Source organism: Amphiura filiformis, chromosome 3, assembly GCF_039555335.1.
Source record: "Amphiura filiformis chromosome 3, Afil_fr2py, whole genome shotgun sequence".
In the NCBI taxonomy this organism is placed as follows: Eukaryota; Metazoa; Echinodermata; class Ophiuroidea; order Amphilepidida; family Amphiuridae; genus Amphiura; species Amphiura filiformis.
Window position 1 is genome coordinate 26384885 of NC_092630.1, and position 16149 is coordinate 26401033.

At 36.8% G+C, this 16149-nt stretch overlaps 2 protein-coding genes across 3 annotated transcripts; both read left to right on the top strand.

Moving 5' to 3' along the window:
- Nucleotides 1–55: 55 nt before the first annotated feature.
- LOC140148278 (large ribosomal subunit protein mL42-like) lies at nucleotides 56–15477 on the top strand. Its single transcript, XM_072170175.1, has 6 exons — nucleotides 56–208; nucleotides 1979–2033; nucleotides 3367–3451; nucleotides 4834–4866; nucleotides 12084–12208; nucleotides 14351–15477. The coding sequence occupies exons 1-6, from the start codon at nucleotides 121–123 to the stop codon at nucleotides 14412–14414; spliced, it is 450 nt and encodes a 149-aa protein (XP_072026276.1). The 5' UTR covers nucleotides 56–120; the 3' UTR covers nucleotides 14415–15477.
- LOC140147662 (uncharacterized) lies at nucleotides 8499–10527 on the top strand. Of its 2 annotated transcripts, XM_072169434.1 has the most exons (5): nucleotides 8499–8663; nucleotides 8790–9118; nucleotides 9278–9385; nucleotides 9527–9881; nucleotides 10021–10527. In XM_072169434.1, exons 2-4 carry the CDS (start codon nucleotides 8930–8932, stop codon nucleotides 9710–9712), a joined length of 483 nt encoding a protein of 160 aa, XP_072025535.1. In that variant the 5' UTR covers nucleotides 8499–8663; nucleotides 8790–8929; the 3' UTR covers nucleotides 9713–9881; nucleotides 10021–10527. The 2 variants fall into 2 exon arrangements, with proteins under 2 accessions (XP_072025535.1, XP_072025534.1); XM_072169433.1 differs by lacking the exons at nucleotides 8499–8663; nucleotides 8790–9118; nucleotides 9278–9385 and having other exon boundaries at nucleotides 9504–9881.
- Nucleotides 15478–16149: the final 672 nt, after the last annotated feature.

Here is a 16149-nt window from a genome sequence, read left to right on the forward strand (position 1 = left end):
CCGGTTCTGCATGCATTAAAAGGAATTTCGAATCTAAATAGCCTAAGAATTTAACGCACCGCTTTGACGACTCCATGGAATGCGTATTTAATAATACATCAAACTTACTTTATAATAAAAATGGCGACTTACATGACGAGATGTTTTGCACGAGTTTGTACATCACCAGCATTGAAATACAGGCCCCTACTGCAAACATGGACAACAGGTATTGAATTTTGATTAAATGTTATGAATGTAGAGAATTTGTGTCGGGAATAAAATTTTCTTCATGTGATCAAAGACACAGAATAGAAGCGGCTACGGGAGAACATGCAATGCCCGAACAGGCATGACACTCACTCCCGGGCACTCACTCACTCAGGATCATGTCAGAAATTAATATTGTTCTGGGTCGGATTATTCGGACTAATGCAATGCATGCCAGAACGTGAGAACCTATTCATGGCACATGGATGATGTACATTGTATTATTGATCAAATTGGATCGCTTGAGCCCAGGCCACATATTTATTGGTCGAGCCACTTCTCATCTTCTCTGGTCGGGCTATGAGTTAAAAAAAAATATTGGACGAGACGTACGAGCCGAGTCCAATATTTTAAAAACTCATACTATAGTCATAGTGAGACCAATAAATATTGGGTGTAAAGCATCCAATTTTATCATTATTAATTATGTTTTGGATCCAATATTTATTATTTTTACACACTTGGATTCATAATAACTTAATAAAATGTATAATGTTGTTTTCACACGACCACAGACAGGCAACAGGACAGGGGCAGATCCAGGAATTTTCAATAGAGGGGGCGCCGAGCTGCCGCCGCTGCGGCTCGGCGCCCACAGAAAGTCAGGCACCGCCTTGCAAAAATACAGAGTCAGGCGCCGATCTGCAAAAAATAGAGGGGGCGTGCGCCGGGTTCGCACCCCCTCTAAATCCGCCCCTGCAGATGCAGCATGATAGTAAGCAGTAAATCCGTTAACCGCTATCCTGTCAATCTACATCTAATTGGGGGGTTAGGGTAAGAGTTATGGTTATGGTTAGGCTATTGAAACTTGATGTTGAGTTTAGCGTCCCATTTTTTTCAGCTCATAATGAGGCAACTATTTCATTACCGTATTCATTATTTTCAAGGTTTCATATCAGCGGCCTTTTACCGATGCTAAATGCGCTTTTGTTCATTTTAATTGGGTATCGCCAGTCGCATTATAATGTCACAAACACACATAAACATTTATAAAAGTATAATAATTTATCTTGTTTTTTGTTTTTCAAGTTTTAAAACAAACTAAATGTATTCCAAAGTATACCATGCCATTCTTCTTCACTCCCATTTGCATTTGTACTAACCTCTCCATATACATTTGGGGATAGGGGGACATTGGTGGGGGTGGATTGACTCATTTATACAAAAATAACAATCATGCAGAACATTATGAAATAAATTTTTGGCACCGATTTGTCAAAACTAGCTTTCCTAGTTATTTTATTTACAACATCAACAATGTCCATCTGGTAAAAACATTTTGGCTAGGTTCTCTTCTAGTCTACACATCCCAAAGGTATAATTGAAATAACTGGATAGAGCAAGGGTCAAAAACCTGTATATTTTTAATGCTAAAATATTTAGATGGCTTCATCTTTATAGTTCTCAAGGCTTTCTATACAAAAAAAGGGGTTTAAATAAATTTTGCAGAACAAATTTTCTTTCTGGTTTTAGTAGTAATTTGCAAAATAATGAATTATTTTCAGATTTTACATCTCAAACGCGGCACAAATTTCATAACGCGGGCGGTGGACGCTAAACTCAGAATCAAGTTTTAAGTGCCTTATACATGTAGGTTGACAAGAAAATACCGAGGTAACCTGGCATCCCGTAGCCGCTTGTCACAGAAATTACAACCTGATCATGTCGAGTCGCGTCCCGCACTCTGCAGCAAAATTCTAACCCAGGATTTTATGTGTTATATTTACAGTTCACCTCAAGCCACTTCAGTGCGCGTATTGTTCCAGAATTTTAAAAGCAGAAAGGTAAGTTTAAACAAGCTATACTCAGGGTTGTAGGATATTTTTAGTGCTGGGTGGCATTTGATGAAAATCTTCCATTTTTTGCCAATTCTTGACTAATTCAATAAAATGCCACCGCCCGGCACTGCTACATCCCTGGCAATAATTCAAGTCAATTTCTAGTTAGTACACAGTATATACACCCATCGAATGTGTGTCATCAGCCCTCAGACACACACATACAGGCATGAGTTCTGCAGTAGCATGTTTTGTTGACATTTTGTGTAATGTTTACATCCGTGACAGTTCTAATACCATCATCAGACAACTCAAATACAAAGGATATCAGTTAGCAATCTTAATGTTATGCAAGCAAGTTTACAACACTCTCACTCTTACAATGAGCAGAAAGTCACTGAGTCATGCAATTCAAGGACCAATATTGATTACCTGAAGTGGCCTACTGCAAATGACCAGATATAACCTTTCTGATTTTCCTGTTATTTTGCAATAACAAAACAATGTTTTCCTTGATTTTGGTATGAAATTGAGCAAATAGAATTAATTGTCATGTCAATTTGGAGTTATTAGGGGCTAAAACTGATATGAGGTAAGTTTTATATGTTTGGAATCTGTATTGCCTATTCTGAAGGAATTATTGCCATGTAAACAAACCATCCCTTGGCCAATATGGACATGGTGTACTGCTTTTCAGTACCCTGTTTTCCATGGGTGACTGTAGGAACCCATGGATTCGATCCATGTACACAGTATACACCCACATCTTTGTGATGCTCAAGCTTAAAGCTTTATCTAATTGTCATTTAGGTTTTGCTGATAAATCCAGTACATTGTATACATATGTATTAGTTTGATCTCCATGTCAGTGACACATACATGTACTGGTCATATCGTTAAACGCATCCTCTCCGTCTTCTGGCAATTCATAGTTGGGACTCTTTGAGTCTAATCGGTGGGTCTAAATCTTTTTGACTAATTTGCATACATACATGTACTGTATACATCTTTACAATTTTGAAAAATGCTGATCAACATGGAGATAGACCAGGAGAATGAAGCACTGGAGTTGATTTTTGAATGCCAAGAAAACTTTCCAAGAGTTTTGAAATATCATATATATTGTATAAAAATGACTGAGACAAGAACTGTTTACACCACAACTATCTGTTAGACTAGAAAATGAGACCCATATCGCGACACATCCCCATTTGATCATGCACACTGATGTTCCTGAATACCCCCTGATCCACAGTTTTTATTTTAAAATATGACCTACATTTTGTCACCAGCAATGTTGTAAACTATACTAAATTTGTGTTTTTGATTTTCATATCAGTGATCGTGTAATAGCAACAACTTCTGATGAGTCTACAATAGTTTGTTATCATCCTACTGAAGCATATCCATACCAGCACACAAAGGTGAGAGATTCTACTCCCAATTCCAGAAAAAATGGTCTTGTGTCACAACCTGGGGTACCTTTGTATGTACATAGTAAAACAATGAAATGGTTCAAACATTTTACCTACACGTCTCATTTGAAGTGGTTCATCTTCCTGAGCATTTTGACACCTTTTTTATGGAAATCGGTTAAAAAATGAGAGAGTGCGGGCAAAAACAATCACAAAGTAGGTGGGATTTAACCCCACCTCTTTTTCCACATTTACAATCATTCTGAGCAAGTATTAGTCTTTTAAATGACCTTCTGTATTTATTTACTTGGTTTAGATGTCTGGGAGTTCATTTAGACATTTTTTTACTAGATTCAAATTTTTAATGGGGGGTTTAAATCAAATTTACGATATAAATCCCTCCCCCTAATCCTCCACCCCCCTAATCCTCAGCCACCCTTGGCACATTTCATGCCAACGTCATAAGAAAATAATTAAAATTATTTTAAAACAGGTTAAAAACATGAGTAATATAGAATATAGAATTAGTCTCAATTTAAGACCTAATTGAATCTTCTAAGTGAAGGAATACTCAAAAGACAGTGTTTTGAAATCCAAGCTGCACATCAAAATGTAACAAAGCCACCTTTTTGAGTACCCCAGTATATGACACAGGATCAAATACAATACTAAGGTGACGAAAAAAGAAAATCCTGTTCTACGGGCCTGACTGACCCAGATTTTGAATAAATTGGAAAAAAAAAATCCTGTGCAAATGAATGCCAACCCAAATTTCAGAAACAAAAATTTTTTTTTGTATTTTCTCAAATTGCAAATTATTTACAGATTTTGGTAATTTTTCGGGTCATTTCCAAAAAAAAAAAAGCTGACCGACCGACCCTACTTGAAAGGTCCGTCTGCCTGTAGAACAGGGTTTCTTTTTTTCGTCGCCTAATGAGGGATTTAACAATATATTATCCTGTGTGGCCTCACAAGTCCTCATTACTTTTTAAGGACTTCAAATAAAGCAGTGTATAGTTTCAGAAATTAATTTAGTCTTGTTCACACAGCAATGAAAAATATAAACTTACACCATTGTGGCTTTATATGAATCTAGGTTCACTTCTTGTTTGCTAGTTGATGTATACAGTAGTGGATTTGTGTGGTCTATCATGTGATGTTGACCCATGTGACGTCTGACATTTTGTTGTAGTTTATCATGGTTTAATATACAAATACGAAGATAGTGACATGCTCTTGTCTTTTTGAAGATCATGGTTGTTGGTTGAAAATGTAGAATGCCTCTTTGGAACAATTGGTGTTACATACTTTGATGAAGAGAGGAAAGGATGAACAATGCTATTTCAGAAATGGTACACAAAATACTCACTAGACTTTTCTTTCTCTTTCAGCCCATGCCAAGACCAGATCCTGCGAAACCTGAGGTAGGTCTTTGCAAGCCATATAGGAGGTTCACAAATTTTGGTATCTCTAACACTAACATGCTTATTTTGCAAGTCATTATTTCAGTTCCAAATAAGAGAGACACCAAATGTGCCTAGGTGAATAAGTGTAGCTCAATGATACAGATTGGATTGTCACATTATGTGGACCAAAATAACACAACTCCATCAATGAATCCATCAATGAATAAAACCATAATTGTGATGAAATTGTGATGTGTATTACCTTCATGTAAGCTTACTCAAAGTTGGCCTTGTATCAAGACAATGATTATACTGCTTACAGAATAAAGTTGTATATAATCTCTCAATGAAGTCTTGATAATAGACTCGTTTCAGGTATGCTTATGAAGGGTCGACTCGCAAGGGTGGCGCTAAGCTGCGTTTTTGCGTCCCGGACCCACCAAAACTCAAATCTCACGCAAAAAGTTTTCAAAAGCATCGAGTTATTGCGTCCCGTCGTACGCAACAAAAAACCCCCTGTCCGGTCTGTGTTTGTTATGAGGCGTTTCTTTTTGTGAATGAAATAACTCAAGTCATGAATTTTAAATTAGATCAAAGTCAGAAAGGAAAAAAAATCGTTTCAGTTCTTAATTATATATGCTATAAAACATGCCAGTCCCCTCCCCCCCACGATCGCAACGTGTGTTATAACAGCGGATACCTGTGAACTATAATGCGCCGTTCACCGGTAACGAGACTATTATCATAATTATGTAAATTGATTTGAGGCATGGAGGCGTGGCACACTCGACTCACACGTGTTTGCTGTCAAATGCTGAGCTCATCATGGCGGACAGTGACAGTAGTCGGAATGGCGAAGCTATCCAGGGGTCAGACCCGGGCTCTGAAGCGAGCGATGCTAGTGCTGACAGTGCACAGAAAGTTGTGAAACGCCGACATAGCAGATATTTGAGTCACTGGAAGAGCACCTATCCATGGGTCAAGTATGATGCTGATAAACATCTCATGTTCTGCCAAGTTTGCCTTGAAGCAAAACAGAAAGGATACACGGTGCATGCCCAAAACAGTTTTGTTACCGGCAATTCCAACTTCCAGATCAATGCGCTAAAAAGGCACCAAGATGGTAGCGGGAAGAGCACAACCAACACTGAACATCGACGCCACGCACTGACTTTGTCAATGTATAATAAGAAGAAGAACGAATCGCCACTTGCAGCAGTTATCAACAAAGTCAAGCAGAATGAGGCGGTGAGGGATGTTGAGGCTGTTCTCACCCTATTTCACACCGTCTATCATCTCTGTGTGAGTGAGCAGCCTCTCCCGGTATGAATCGGAGATACGGTGAGTATAAATTACGCTATAAAATTTTGAATTCATGTCACAATCCCGCCTTCATACCGATCTCCCTCGGCACATCATCATGAACGCTGTAGCATGAAATTATTACATACATGTCCCCAACCTAGTATCAGATATAAATGACGAATCATATTTTATTTAACCGTGTTTTATCAGTAGTATTTTCTGTGTGTTTATGTGCTGTTGCGTTGTTTTGATGTATGCAGCTTGCAGCGCACTCGGTCTCCACGCACGCTGACCTGTCATCGAGGTGTACACAAAATGGGCGTGGGTAACGGTGACGTAGTTAATATATGCACGTTCCCTTTTTTTCGATTGGCCCATTTGGCGATTAACGTGTTAACCAGATTTGACGGGCACCTGTCAAAAGAATTGTAGTAAAATAAACAGTAAAAAATAAATAAATGATTAAAATAAAATAAAAATAATATTAATTTAGAATAAATGATTTTTAAAAACAAAATGAAAAATGAACAAATTAGAAATAATTGAATTTACAAAAGTATAAAAATATTGTAGGGAAAAAGTTGTGAAATGAAATTTACATTATTACACTAGTCAAGAACAAATACTAAAATAACTTAAAATATTAAATAATGATTTTGATATTTGTTAAATAGTAAATAGGCCTATAATATAAAAAAGGATAAATGTAAAAATGTTTATTGAAAAAACAGCTCCATAAAATCAATAAATAGCTTAATAATGATACAAAAATAAATTAAATATTTATTAAAATAGCTAAATAAATTAACTTACATATATATAGGTATAAATTTAAAAATGTTTGTTGGAGAAAAGATGCATAAAAATCAATAATAGATTAATTATGATACAAAAATAAATTAAATAAATATTTTTCAAATAGTAAGACTAAGATGAAATAAATAGTAGTGTGGTAATATGAAATAAAGTAATTTCTAGATCAAAAAGAACAGAAAATGTTAAGTATTAAAAATAATTATGAAATAACAATTTTAAATTTGATTGAACAAAAATGCAATTATGCAAAGTCAGTCAGAACAGACCTTTAGTTCAGATTAAGTGATATAAAATATTCTTATTGGTATTCATATTTTTAATTAATGCAGGCTGATGATCCAACCATCCAATTCCAATGTACATTTTCCCAATCTTTTCCAGATTCTTAGCCTTCAAGAATGTCCCAGGTGCAAAGCGATTGCTCAAACAAGGAACAAGTGGCAGCAGTGCTGAGGTAGATTGTTCGGTGAAGTATGCTCACCATGAGAGTTTGGAGCAGGTGCAGGTATGATATGCATGATTGACTTGTTTCATGTTCTTTTTAACTTCTTGTTTGATTATATTGTACTGCAGCATAGTTTTCTATTGCTACTTTATATCTATAATAATATAATAATTATAATATGCCACATCTATCTGTCTGTCTGATCTGTCAGTGTGTCTGCCTATCCGCCTATTTTGACCCGACTCACCAGAGACAAACAAGTTTGTATTGGTTTGTGGGTCAAGGTCACCTGAGGTCAAATTAGTAAAAACTGTTGTATGGGCATGAAACTTGGTGGATACAGTCAACATTTAGAGCCAATTTTGGAAGGTCATTTCGGGGTCACCAGGGGTCAAATTATTAAAAACTGTTGTATGGGCATGAAACTTGGTGGATACAGTCAACATTTAGAGCCAATTTTTGGAAGGTCATTTCGGGGTCACCAGGGGTCATCTGGGGTCAAATTAGTAAAAACTGTTGTATGGGGATGAAACTTGGTGGGTACAATCACCATCAGCCAGGTAATCGCGAGAACCACAGACTAATCTTGCAATTTGATGAAATGTTGTAGCACATGATGCACATCAGTTTTTTTTTAACTACTATTTCCTATGTCTTTTATTATCATTTATTAGGATGCATTGGCAGAGGTTGTAACATCTGAAATTCTAAGAAACCTGCGAGCATCACAATCCTATGGCATCATTATTGATGAGTCTACAGATGTTTCTGTCAAGAAAACTTTAGCCATATGTGCTAGGTAGGTTTGAAAGGGTGAAAGCGCTGGTTGAAAGTTCAATTACAATTCAAAGTTACAACCCAATTATACATACATGAACAGTTTGAAGTTATCAATGAGTCAAGATAGTTGCCACTTGCCAGCCAAATTAAGTAAATATATTTTTGTTATTGTCTTGTTTGAATTTACTTTTTTTTTATAGATACATCCATGGTGGATTTGTAAAAACATCTTTCTTGGGAAATGTTGGTTGTGAAGATACAACAGCTCTGGGTGTTACGTCTACTGTAACAGCATTTCTGATGTTAAGTTGGATTGCTTCTACAATCTTTCATCTGATGGCGCAAGTGTCATGACAGGGTGTAGATCTGGTGTTGGGGCACGCTTGCGGAATGGCTGGACTGATGATGAAGGAACCCATCATCCTCCTGTGGCCCCCTACCTTGTACATGTACACTGTGTTGCACACAGGTACGATTTCAAATTTGCGTCAATGATACTGATTGTATTTGGTCATTACTCACTGAACTATCTACATTCAATCATAAGGGAACTATTGTTCAAATAACTAGTTCATTGATTTTCCTTTATTTGCAGACTTGCCCTGTGTGCCTCACAAGCTGCAGCGGAAGTGCCAATGATGCAAACAGTCAAGGAGACCATCTCAATGGTTTACCGTTACTTCTCCAGCTCGGCATCCCGTACCAACCGCCTTGCAAATATAGAAAAGATGTTGGATGACACTCCACACCTCAAACTTGTGGAACCCTCATGATGTCAGATGGTTGTCACTAGACCATGCTGTGTCAACTTTATACCAGGTGTGGGAAGCAGTGGTGACAGCCTTGGAGAACGATGCAACAGGAGATGGTCTGATGACTACCACCACAGCCGCACAAGCCAAGGCCAAGGGAATCTTAGACAGAGTAAGGAAAATAAAAACTGCAAACATCAATAAGTACAGTGTCCACTTGACAAATGCATTAACAAAACTATAATATTAATAAGCATTAAGCAAATAAAAATGTTAAATGTCAATCATGTGATTTACCTTTTCCCATTACTTGTTCTTGTTATACCTACAGGTGAAAACTTACACCTTCATTGGAAGTTTGGCTATCTTGAGTGATGTACTGCCAAAACTGACAGAACTTTCCAAAGGATTTCAGTCCAATAACCTAAACTTCAACAAGGTAAATGACAGTGTACTAATAATTAAAGTGTTGTCTTTTACTTACTAAAGAAATATCACAATCATGATTCATGACTATTGAAAATATCAAATAATTTATTGTATTTGAATTATTATTCTATCCTGTTTCATAATACTTCAGGTTTCTTCCTTGCTTGTCCTATGCGAAGAGGATCTGGAAGACATGTGTGACAAGATGGGTACGGCAGAAAAAGAAGCTCTTGGAAAGATTGATCCAGCAGACAACAAGCATAAAGTCAAAGGCATTGAGCTACAGCCAAGTGAGCATTCCATTGCTGAAGTAGAAGCAGCCAAGATAAAGTTCTAGAACTCCTTGCTGGACCACTTGGAGAGGCGTTTCCCTGAAAGCGATTTGGGTGTCATTGAAGCATTTGGTGTACTTGATCCTATGAATGTTCCTCCCAAGGAAGCACCTGGCAGTGGCAACTATGGTCAGGCTGAGCTGAACATTCTGGCCAATCATTATGGACCTAAAGGTAATTTACTTTCTTAGATTTCAGATGAAATACCAAAAATAAAAAGTTTATTTTTAAAAATCAACTGATGGGTATTCAAAATGTACAAGATTGTAATTGTTTTTCTTTTTCTTCTTATCCTTTCACTCGAATGTTCCAGATGGTGTGGAGCAAGCAGCAATTGATCCAGAGCAACTCAAATATGAATGGGGGGATATAAAACATCTCCTCCGTAAATCCAAGAAGAAACATACATGTATTGTCAATCAAGAAGATGGAACAGAACAAGCAAGTGTGAAGAAGACAGGCCTGTCAGCTTTTGAGGATTTCAGTAAAGAGATTATGTCACTCTTCCCCACTCAGTATCCCAACACAGCAACGTTGCTAGCCATTGCATCCACTATCCCCATGAGCAGCGCTGAGTGTGAGAGAGCATTCTCCCTTCAGAATAGGATCAAATCAAAGTGGAGAAGCAGGCTCTCTGAGAAGAATTTGAATTCTTTGATGACATTGGCTCATACTAAAATTCCCCTTCATGATTTTGAATTCAACAAAGCAGTTAATATTTGGTCTGGCAAGGTTGCCAGAAAAGTGTAAGCCAGACCTGTTGCATTAAGTCACCTACAAATAGTAGGGATGTCCACTGTCAATACAATGATTAATGTTACCAAACTTATGCCAAGATGAAATATAATAATTTTTGAAGATAAAATGTGCTGATCTTAAAAGATTGAACAATGTTTAAGCCTACCGCTATTCATTTGAAATAATGCACATGTCAACAAAATTGCTTAAATTTTTATTTACTATCATGGGGATAGTGGATGCAGTGGCTAACAACTTTGCAATCAATTTTAATGAAAGTACTTCAATTTTTAGTGGACATGCCTACAAATGGCCTATAAAAATAGGCCCACCCTGAGAGTCTTAGTGTTAACATGTTACATGACTGATTGTTGCTGATGCTGAGTGGGTGAGAGTGACAACTGATTAACTGTATACTATGATTACTATAGTTTCTGTACTCATGCAGCTGAGCTGGACTCATGCATGAGTCTGTCTCAGAGACAGAGTCATCAAAGTTTTAATCAAAACCATGATAACTTTCCATTTGTTTTATGCATGTGTTGGAAGTTAACTAGTTGAGATGTGAGGTTTTACTCTTTAACTTGTGCAGTTGGACATGCACTCCTTCAAGGTTGAATATTAATAAAAGTACATGTCTGAGTCTGAATCTTATTTATGAAAAATAAAAGCTTCAATATTCAGGTGACTCAAATTTATAACCTTCGCCTGTTGTCTCTAATTTTGTTTTTGTTCGCCAATCGTCATAGTGTGAGTCACTAATTTATTAAAGATAAATGTAAGTGTACAAATTGAAATAACATCACAGACACACACACATTGTAAGTGACTGAACCACTAACATTTAATCAATAAATTTATTTCAAAACTAATGCTCAATCACATTTTGCAAAATTTTGCAACATATTTTTTTTTCAACAACCAGTCCAGCATTATGGCAGCATAAGTATATTTACAGTCTATAGAGACAGCTAACAGTACAAAATGTATATAGTATCACACAAATAAATTAATCTTGCTCATAAATAATAGGAATACTTGGGACCCCCGAGTTTTGCATTTTCTGTTAGCTCGGGGGTCCCTAGGGACCCCGAGCTTTTTGACCTAGCGCCACCCTTGTCGACTCGTATATTTCATTAGACTTCTCCGTAGTCCACTTGTCCATTGTGCATACTCTGGCTATTGCATTTAAGCTTAAAACTCTTGATTTAATTAATTTGTGCACAATTGATAGATTTTCACATCTGATCTTTAGTTCAGTCACATGCACCGTACTCCCTCTTTTTGTTTGCTTCCCAAGTGGACTACTTACTTTGGGTTGCAGTTAAAATTCTTAGCACAGGACTCTATGGAGAGTTAGGCCAATTTCTGGCCTAGTTAGGCCAATTTCTGGCCTAACTAAAATTGGCCATGATGCAATGCATCTTTTACTGGATCTGGCTATAATATATAATAGGGTGCACAGCACACCACCAAATCAAGTTCCTATTCTTTTATGTGTTATAAGGTACAGAGGAATTTGTCATTTTCCCGTATACTGTGTTTCATATAAGGTTGTGAATGGTTACTTATGCTGATTAAAAAGTTTTTTACAATAATAATTTACGCATCAGAATAATTTGGTTTCTTTACACATAGGAAGGAGCTGAAAGCATGCTCAGGATGAAGATGAACTTTACAAGATGGGAGAAAGAACAGCATGGACCATCAATAAGAGAATTAAGTAGCATGTTCTATACTACAAAGCATAGGTGGTTTCCTGTGTAAGTAATATTGTGACTTTTTAAATGGTTTTACAAGTTTTGCCATTGTTACATACTTTTTTAAGGGGGTACTACACGTCTACACCCCTGCCCAATTTTGTGCCTATTTTTGCATTTTTCTCAAAAATTATAGCGCATTGGTGACAAGTAAGATATGTATATATGGGGCAAGGACTACAACTACTGCACTGGAAATTTTATTTCTGCACAGACAACAGTTGTGGAGTTACAGTCAAAAATGAGGGAAAACCCATATTTGATCAATAAATCAATAACTACTTGCCTTGAGTTGCTGAATTTTCAGTGCAGTAGTTGTAGTCTTTGTCCCTATAATGTACATATCTTACCTGTCACCAATGCGCTATAATTTTTGAGAAAAATGCAAAAATAGGCACAAAATTGGCCATGGATGTAGTACCCCTTAAAGGAGTAGCATGAAAATTAGGGCCTGAGGTTTTGAGACACCTGCACTGTAATCACTAGGGGAGCTTTATTATGATTAGGCAGATGGACAGTTAAGTTGTGTATATGTGACCAGCTCCAACCAGTTGCCAGCCATGTTTTTGAGTTATAGGCCTTTAAAGATGACATTCCCATAAAAAAAATGAAATTTTGGAATTCTTAATTTCATGGTATTTGACCTTGGGACCAAGTGGACTTTCAAATCCTTGTAAGTACTTATTAAAAAGTGGTTTATTTAATCATTAATTGACAGTTGAACTATGATAATCCCTATTCAATCCTGTGTAAAGCAGAAAACTAATTAGCCCATTACTCAGAATAGCAATTGACCAAAAATATCAAGGTATCATTTACAAAATTATCAAAAAAGTATTGATGCTCTGTATAAAATTTTTATTCAAATTATGAAATGCCAAAATGCGACTTGTTCCTGGTCCTAGAGGTCCTGGGTTTGATTCCCATTCCCTGACCTCTTCAGTCATGTTCCTGGTTTTGTCAGAACGGGTCGCATATATTAACCCTAACCCTCCAAGTGGTTTTTGGCAATTGGAGAGGAAAGAAAGAACAAAAAGAGAGATATGAACAAAGAAGTTGCTTGATACCTCTGGGTTTGGCCCCTCGTGTGATGAGCAGTGCATCGCCGACCAATAGCCACGGCTGTTTCGCTGGCGCGGTCAACAAAACCGTGTATATGACTTGGGAGATTGCTTCATCTCATTACATAGGATGCATGCATGCACACACAGTAGTTTTGCTTTGTTAGATCATAAAATTGCTGTGGCCAAGTGTTAAGGTGCAGGCCTAGTAAACCAGAGGTCCTGGGTTTGATTCCCAGACAGGATCACTTATTCTGTTAACTTCAAGAAATATATGTCAAAACTCATAAAACCATGTTAATTTGGTAATTCCTGATATTAAAAAGCCTGTTTTTTCATCATGGAAGTTTGGATTTAAGTCAGGGTTTGGAACTAATTTTGTGGAAATATAACGAACTCCTAAATCACTGTTTACTTCAACATTTTACTGATAGTTATAGGTGTCTTAAAAAAAAGTTAGCAGATAGAATTTCCTATTCATGCAAGCGCTCACAGCATAAGATAACACTCATTTATATAGATATTTTGCTGATAGGCGAAACAAGTATCACATGCCCCTCTAGTGACAGCTGATGAGGAAAAGTGTATGTCACAATTGTTATCACATTATATTTCCGTAGGTCTTGTAGTTCTTGAGTAAAGGCCAATAAAAGTTTTGGGCATTTCCCCCTCCTGAGAAAAATCATGTGGAAAAAGCCTTGGAGATTTCCTAAACAGAACCCTTACTAGAAGTAGTAAGATTAAAACCATTCAACTGCACTCACCAGGTTATTTTCCCAAATATTTCAGACCAACTGGTTCCTTCCTCAGTGGGTGATGGTGTGTGAGATGTTGCTGAGATCAGTGTTTCTAGAAGGTCTTCTACTAGAGTTGCCAGTTGGTTTCACTGATTTCAGCAAACTGTTACCCTTATTATTCCTCTTCATGCTCCCCTCTGACCCACTTTTTGTGACTAGGGCTGGAAAAAGTGGGGAATACAAGCAGCTCTATCTTTGGGCATTTGATCAGTTTTTAGGCAAGTTTTGCATTATGACATTCTGATATTTAACATTAGATATCATTTCCGTTTTGATTTTTTTTACAGGGGCATCAGGAAATTGCTTACGAAACGATCAAAAAATGCGCCTAGAGAGAGACCCTACATGTGAGAGCCAAGTGACTGACACAGGACTCGTATCTAGTCCAAAGTAACGCCATGTTGGATTTTATAGCGGTAGACTTGCATCAGTGTTTACGCGGTTGCGTCACCAGCATATGGACAAATTGCCCCTTCTATGCATGTGTATACGTCCCGCGCAAATTGAATCTGCTACTACAAAATCCAACATGGCGTTACTCTCAATTTGATACTGAGGCAGACTATAATGAAACTAATTTTTGACTCGCGGATACAAGTGTGTGTGCAAATAAGGGTGTGTGTTTACATAATGTGTATTAATATTGACATAAAAGCACACCGACCTCATTTTCTACCTGTGAAGAATTCAACTAAAATGGAAATAATTTATGATGTCTGAATAAGGTGGGATGTTGCGCTATTGAAAATCACATGTTTCCTCTACCCTCCACCAAGCTGCATCAGTTTCTCCGAGCTACAGTATCTACTTCTGGCAGATGGGGGAAGTTATGAATTACATCACTGGATATTTTGCTTTTGCATGAAGTACTGTATATAAGTGGTAATTTTTGTGAGTGTTTTATTTTTGTGAATAGACTCATTGAGCAAAGGAGTAATTTGCAGTCAAGGCAGGGTATGTTCCAGGTCTTTCAAAACCAATTTGTTATTCGTCTCTTTACCAAATTCATTAATCGCACTTGGGCGCGATTCGTCCAAATCAAGATTTCAATATCTCGTCGGGGAGTAAGATTTATCATTAATTTTTGGTGGAAATAAAAGATAACCTGAAACATAATCATATGCATACAAAAACTCAATTTGCTCAAAATTCTCAATCCATCACTCTGCCGAATTCATAACAATATATTTCATCAAAAACACCCCTCATTTAGATACATTTATACTTGTAGACGGAATTCTACAGTATACACAGGAACCCCATAATTTGAGACCTAAAACCTAGATGACCAATCAAAATTTGTGTCCACAGACCCAAACCAATTCTGGGGCCCCATATTTTATTTGAAAACTAGCAGAATCCATAGTATTTATGTTCACACCTGTAGCCAGAATTTATTTGAAGAGTGTGGGGGGCTAAAAGTGAACCTTTTGAAGAAAAACTTGTTCAAAAATTAGCCGATTTCAATTTTTACAGAAAGAAAGCACATCGTTTGTGAATTTTTCCTAAAAAAGGGCATATTTGCAATGTGTTTACAGAAAAAACAGACCATTTTTCCAATTCGTATTTTTTTGGGTACATCACACCTCACTGGCTATAATCCCATTGATGTATTTTTAACTACTTTACAGTACTTTATTTTCACCCAAGGTATGTTATAAATTTGACATAAGATATTTCTCAAGTAGATCAGATTTTCCAATTTACATGGCAAAATCAAGTTTTGTGTTTTGACAAGTAGCTTGACTTGGTGGATTACCAAAATTGAGTCCCTGCAAGTAGATCTGCAGTGATAAAAATCTAGCCCCGAATATGTACTTCACACATAAAAACATGAAAAATCCAAATGCAGGTTAAGTTACCAACTTACCGTACATATTTTATTCATGTCAACATAAACACTGTAAATAATGTTATACAGTAATTAAAACATACAATATTATATAATAAAACAAGTAGATGTACAAGTCTTGTTCTTATAACTGGTTATGCTTCTAAGCATCGCCTTTAGTTTTAAATAGTGATCAGTGCCTCTTACATATCGACTTCTCAGTGCCAGAAGTGGTGCAAGTGCAATAGCTGCCAT

Coding starts and splice junctions, on each gene's coding strand:
- LOC140148278 (XM_072170175.1), top strand. CDS start 121: ATGGCGACTTACATGACGAGATGTTTTGCACGAGTTTGTACATCACCA. Junction 2,034..3,366: donor AGAATTTTAAAAGCAGAAAG/GTAAGTTTAAAC, acceptor TTTTCATATCAG/TGATCGTGTAATAGCAACAA. Junction 12,209..14,350: donor AAGCATAGGTGGTTTCCTGT/GTAAGTAATATT, acceptor TTTTTTTTACAG/GGGCATCAGGAAATTGCTTA.
- LOC140147662 (XM_072169433.1), top strand. CDS start 9,794: ATGAATGTTCCTCCCAAGGAAGCACCTGGCAGTGGCAACTATGGTCAG. Junction 9,882..10,020: donor CAATCATTATGGACCTAAAG/GTAATTTACTTT, acceptor CGAATGTTCCAG/ATGGTGTGGAGCAAGCAGCA.